This window comes from Garra rufa, chromosome 25 (assembly GCF_049309525.1).
Source record: "Garra rufa chromosome 25, GarRuf1.0, whole genome shotgun sequence".
Lineage (NCBI taxonomy): Eukaryota > Metazoa > Chordata > Actinopteri > Cypriniformes > Cyprinidae > Garra > Garra rufa.
This window is the reverse complement of record NC_133385.1, coordinates 26,087,671-26,093,230: the sequence shown is the minus strand read 5'-3', so window position 1 is coordinate 26,093,230 and position 5,560 is coordinate 26,087,671. Positions and strand designations below refer to the sequence as shown.

Genomic DNA, 5,560 nt, shown 5'->3' with positions numbered 1-5,560 from the left:
CAGTGTTCATTAACTTGTGGCATACTGATGTGCACCATGGTGTGGTTTGAACAGGAAGTGATTTTATCAAATGGTTTGCATGTTCTTGGCTCTGTTTCTAAGGTTGATCTAAGGTTGATCTTCACTGAATATTTTGTAACTTCTCTATTTTTTGTAACTCTGCTGTAACTTCTTTTAAAAATAGTTACTGTAATCCACTGCATGCATTCACATTCATGATTTGAGAATTTCAAACAAGTTTTTTTAATAATTTCTTAAGTGATATATAATTGTAATATATATGTAAAATATTAAGATTGTTAAGGATATTTCCTTATGAGTCTGAGTAATTTCAATGCATTGTTTCTTTTGTGATAATAGTATTAGGTTAGTAACTAATGGTGTCTCAGAGATGACTAGGTTTAAGTAAAGCCACTGATGAAGTTTGCATGCCACACTCAATTCTATCTCCTTTCACACAATAAACCAGTGGTTTTCAATCTTTCAAGCTGTTTATTTCAGCAAAAGTAACTAGTTTTTTTCAGACTGAATATGTAGCTATTCAATATTTTTCTTCCGTCTGTGCGTTGACTGTCATTCTTGTGATCATACCACACATTCTGTGTGTGCTCCATTTTAAGGAAAATCATATCCTGTTTATTTATAGATATATTGGTGCGATCCATTTTTACATAAATGTAAATTCTATGTATATATGTTAGAGCACAATATCATGCACTGACAGCGCACGACATGATTTTCTTTTAATTCATTATTTGTTTTTGTTTTTTCAAGATCTCTATTGTCAGTAGACTGACTGACTAATGATCTGTTATTCGTCTAAATATCTTAGTTTATATGAAATATTATGCATAACAAAAAGAGTGATTTTAAAAATAATTTTATTTAACAGTTTGTGACATCATAATAAAATATGACCTGCATAGAAAGTTTATTAATATATATAAACATTAAACATATATGAACTTACATTTAAATATAAATGTATTTCATATCAGTAAAAAAGCCTGATACATTATTTACAACAAAAAAATATATACAGATAGCTATTGAACTTCTTATTAAAGACATCATAAAACTATGTTCGATTTTTGAACTGTTAGTAATGATCGACCATAAATAGCTTTGTACCTTAAAAAGGCTTCCATGCATTTGATTGCTACATCGTCTACTTCTGGATCAAACTTGTTTGCCAAAAGATGGTGTTGCTTCACAATCCATTTCAAGTCCCCAGCTCCATAGACACACACTGCCCTTCTGTGCATCCCAGTGCATGGTGGGTAGGGAGCCCCATTTTTCAGATCTCCTTCATGGTAGCTCCACTTCACCAGCCGAGCAATTGCGTTCATGTCCGATTGCTCATACTTGGCATTTGGAGGATTGGATCCTGGTACTGAAGGCATCCGCTGTAACGTAGCCCACATGTGCTCATCTGGACTGTAGGTGTCTTTCTCCCATTCCATGAACTTTTGAATCTCTTTGCTTTTGAAGATGTGCTCCACAAACTCTCTTGAAACCACGAAGTAAGCATTTCCTGAGAACATAGGGCTCTTTATTGGTGGAGGTGACTTTTTGACATCTGTCCGAGTCACAACGTTTGTAACGTTGTGATGATACTGCCAGCGCCAGTTTTTGGCCTGTACGGTCTCAGACTCCATATTGTTCTTTCCGTTCAACTGTTTTAGAGACTGAACTATTTCTGCATTGGTTTTAATGGGGAAATCAGTGCCACAGGTGTTGAGCAGATACTTCCAATGAACAGGTGACTTGAGCAGATCCTTCATGCAGTTGACGTCCGCTTGAACTCGAGACCAGGAGGCGTAGATCACACTCTCCAGTTTGCTGGCCACAAACACATTGGTCAGGCAAGATGTGATGGCTCTTACTGCTTGTTTAAAGATCTTAGGAGACCTCTGGTCCATATGAACACAGTACACATTCTGAGGAGTGTAAATGGCTCTCAGGAGCCTTTCAAACATCTCGATCTTCTCATGGATCACCATGGAGTAAGCAATAGGAAAATCTTTCTCCTCTTTACTAAGAGAAACCGTTAGAAATCCTCTGTCTCGAATGTAGGCTTGACAATCCTTGGTTGCGTTGAGGTAGAATGACTCTGATAGCAGGGATTTTCTTTTTTTAGAGGTCAGGAGCTTCCTGAAAGCATCCTTGTCCACTCCATCCATGTCTCCTTGGATGATAGCAGAACAAGCTCGTAGTTCTCCAACATCCGGCTTTAGTGAGTGATTCAAGTTAAACTCTTCCTTGTGAGGGCAAGTTGTTCTTTGTCCTGGATAGTTCAGCATAAGGATAGACATGGTCGTACTCACAGAAATGATGAAGATTACTTTCATAGCCCTCTGACTCTTAGCTCCCATGTTGAGTAATTTAAAATTATAACCTGCCAGAAACAAGTACCAGGAGAGGAGACCTGTGTCAGTAAGGTATGAAACAGCCTCTATTGTTCACATACCAGGCGCGTGTGGCAGGAACTGAAAGATAGCAAATCATATACAGGGGAAGGGCTGAACTATGTAGAAATGCATAATAAGTATTACACAGCACAGTGGAGGTGTGGCTGTCATCTTCCTGGAAGGTGTGATTGTCTGATACTATGGTCAGTAAGAGCATTCAAAAAAGTTTGTAAACTGTGTACTAAAGATGCTCTGGGAATTTTTTTTATTTTTATTTTTTTAAACAGTAGAAGAGTTAAAGGGATAGTTCATCCAAAAACCCTGCGGCTGGTGACGATACATTGAGATCTTAAGACACAAAACAATCAGTCTGTGCAAGAAACTGAACAGTATTTGTATCATTTTTTTTTTTACCTCTAAACCACTGCAGTGTCCAACTGTCCTGAGCATGTTCACAACAGCCGGCGCTTGACGCGTCAACATGCTCTGGCATAGTAGAGATCGCGTGTATACGTCACTCATTGTTTACACAGAGATATTGAGGATATAACGGCTACTCAAAATGGTAGTACTTGTGCTTATCCTGATTGTTGCAACCGATTAAAAACCTAAAAGATTAAATTTGCTTGTGCGAACTCATCAGGAGTGTTGACTTTTCACAGACTCCCAACTTTTGAACCTGATCGACTGAAGTTACGGTTGCTTGCTCTTTGTCACGTATTGGCTGTTGTGAACACGCTCAGGGCAGTTGGACATTGCGTTACATCAGAGGTAAAAAATTATATAATTACTGTTCAGTTTCTTGAACAGACAGATTGTTTTGTGTGTGGAGGCCTCAGGGTTTATGTTAGAGCCGCTGGGTTTATATTAGGTATGGTTTTTTGACTCTCAAAGCCGCCCCTTACCATGTTGTGATGACATGTCCCGGCACAACGATACAAAACAATAAAACCCATTATAAATGTGGCATTTGTTGCATGAGGACATAATTACTGATTTTAGTGAGTCATAGTGTTGTTTATGCGGCGCAACGCATAAAAAAACAGTATGTCTGCATTTGTAATCGTAGAAACGACAAACAAACATTACCCTACACTACTCAAAACTCACGTTTGAATAGTTAGTAGCTAATTTTTTTTTAAATATAAAAACTAGTGGTGGGCCGTTAACGTGAGACTCTTATCGGGCGATAAAAAAAATATCGCCGTTGATCTATTCTCAAAGTTGGGTTGGGAGCTGGGTTTATACTACGCAAGCTGTGATGACTTTCACCTTGATATTTTAGCGTGGATGTAGCTTATACCTAGCCGAATTGCACTGTAGGGGGCGAGAATGAGTCTTCGAACCTATGTGTATGCCTACTGTGAAATTACCACATCAAACGAGACGTGCTAACATGGATGCAGCATTAAAGCCGCTGGGTTTGCTTCAGGGCAGGTGCGTTGCCTTTATACTGGGGCACGTTACTTTGATAATCCAGAAGTAAAGACATTAAACTATATGCAACAACTGAATTGACACTTCTAAAAGCAACGCAGTTTAACCGAAGACTATGCACGCAGATATCCATGCCCGTGCGCGTCTGTGTATTTAACTGAACCGCGCACTCGCGCAGCCTTTTACGCAGAAGTACATGCAGTGTAGGAATAGTTGGTTACACAAGTTTGTATAGTTAATTGAGTTGTAAATGCAATTTTCAAGCAGTTTGTGATGCATGTTGGAAACAGGAGATGAGCCCCTGGTAAAATGCGCCACCTGGCTTGAGAAACCCGTTCTCAAAGACTTACTTTTAGTCATTATTTGGGTAGCACACATATTCTGAATGCCAAGATTGTCTTTGCAAAATTGGAATTGCCCCACTTTATAGAAACCGCCTTTGTGCATTCGAATATTTGCGTTGTACTGTTCTGGAACAGTGTTGTAAATATAACTTAACCACTGATTTCTAAGTGTGTACTCATTTGGATGTCCAAACAAAGCTTTCAGAACGAAACTCACAGCCTCTTTACATCATGGCGGCAGCTGCAACAATACTACAGCGAGAATAAAAGTTACGCCTTCTTTCTTTGCACATACATTTGGGTGGTGTTATGCAAATCTTCCCACACAGTGACATAGATTTGTGGGGACGTTTGAATGAGCCGTTTTAGGAAGGTGTGGGTGAGTCTTAACTTTTAAAAAGAATATCTCTTTGGGTTTGAGACTTTAATCTTTGCAACTTTACAGATCTTATATATGCAGACGGTCCTTCCAAGCCCCTGAATTCCCCAAAGAAAATTTTTTGGGGGGGGGGGGGGGGGGCAACGTGGCCGGGCCGAGGACTGATGCCAAGGCCACGGGGGCTGCCCAGCCATGGCTCCTTGAACTGTCTGCTCGGCCATGACTTCCCGCCATGGCCTTATGAACTGTCTGCTCGGCCATGGCTTCCTGACCCGCCATGGCCTTATGAACTGTCTGCTCGGCCATGGCCCCCTGACCCGCCATGGCCTTATGAACTGTCTGCTCGGCCATGGCTTCCTGACCCGCCATGGCCTTATGAACTGTCTGCTCGGCCATGGCCCCCTGACCCGCCATGGCCTTATGAACTGTCTGCTCGGCCATGGCTTCCTGACCCGCCATGGCCTTATGAACTGTCTGCTAGGCCATGGCCCCCTGACCCGCCATGGCCTTATGAACTGTCTGCCTGATCCGCCCTGGAGGCCTTCCCAAACCAGCAAGGTCCTGTCCTGTAACGGCCTCCAGGGCGCCCGCCCTCCCTCCCCGGTGTTTCTGTCACGGCGCGAGACGCGCCTACCGGGAGGGGTAGGTAATGTTACATGTCTCCTGATGTTTCATGTCTTTTGCCTTTGTTTTGCACTGTTTGTCATTTGGTTTCTCCCTCTGTCTTCCCCCGTCTGTTTGTGATCATTTGGTTTAGTCCTTGGTTAATCATCATCTGTATCACCTGTGTTTCATGATTAGTTTACCTTTATAAGTCTGTCTTTGAGTTCTGTCCTTTGTCCGGTCATTAACGTTACCCTGTGTGTGTGGATGTCTCCTGTTCGTGTCAAGAAGCTGATTAAAGTAATTATTGTGAAACTCCTGTTCTCCGTCTCATCAAACCAACACGTCACGTAACAATAGCAAGGTTATTATAGTTAACGAAAACG

The 5,560-nt window shown here is 41.3% G+C and overlaps 1 protein-coding gene across 1 annotated transcript; it reads right to left on the bottom strand.

Annotated features, from left to right (window-relative positions):
* Positions 1–1,070: 1,070 nt before the first annotated feature.
* On the bottom strand, positions 1,071–2,375 carry LOC141302057 (beta-1,3-galactosyl-O-glycosyl-glycoprotein beta-1,6-N-acetylglucosaminyltransferase 3-like). The gene has a single exon (XM_073832253.1). It carries the CDS (start codon positions 2,373–2,375, stop codon positions 1,071–1,073), a length of 1,305 nt encoding a protein of 434 aa, XP_073688354.1.
* Between the last annotated feature and the right edge of the window lie 3,185 nt (positions 2,376–5,560).